Source organism: Nestor notabilis, unplaced genomic scaffold (assembly GCF_000696875.1).
Source record: "Nestor notabilis isolate BGI_N333 unplaced genomic scaffold, ASM69687v1 scaffold19969, whole genome shotgun sequence".
Classification (NCBI taxonomy): domain Eukaryota; kingdom Metazoa; phylum Chordata; class Aves; order Psittaciformes; family Psittacidae; genus Nestor; species Nestor notabilis.
Window position 1 is genome coordinate 8,519 of NW_009945382.1, and position 332 is coordinate 8,850.

Below are 332 nucleotides of genomic sequence, written 5' to 3' on the forward strand. Positions count from 1 at the left end.
GCTGAGGGCCCCAGCCCTGCACACAGTGCTGCAGGGGGGTCTCCCCAGAACAGAGCAGAGGGGGAAAGACCCCAAGGAGCTGGTGCTGGGGCTTCTGGCAAGCACAGCTGCATGTAGTGAGGCTGCTCGGTTACTGGCACAGAGATGAGAAGCAGGGAAGCAGCCAAGTGAGTGAGCTCTGCCCCCATCCCCATGGAACACCCCAGCTCCCGGTGCCACCCCCTTACCCTCTCCTCTGGGTGGCCAGCGGGGGCTGCGCCTGGGGGGTGAGCAGGCGCTTCCTGAAGGGATCCATCATGGCCTGTGGCAGCCCGGGTCTCATCGGGGTGGCT

General features: G+C 65.7%; 1 protein-coding gene across 1 annotated transcript in view; it reads right to left on the reverse strand.

The window, feature by feature from the left end:
* SMARCD2 (SWI/SNF related, matrix associated, actin dependent regulator of chromatin, subfamily d, member 2) overlaps positions 1-325 on the reverse strand; it is a gene marked incomplete at its 5' end in the record, with an annotated part of 7,591 nt that extends 7,266 nt beyond the window's left edge. Inside the window, one exon of the mRNA XM_010022861.1 lies at positions 228-325. Coding sequence (XP_010021163.1) covers positions 228-325 — 98 coding nt within the window. The remainder of the gene's footprint in view (positions 1-227) is intronic.
* Positions 326-332: the final 7 nt, after the last annotated feature.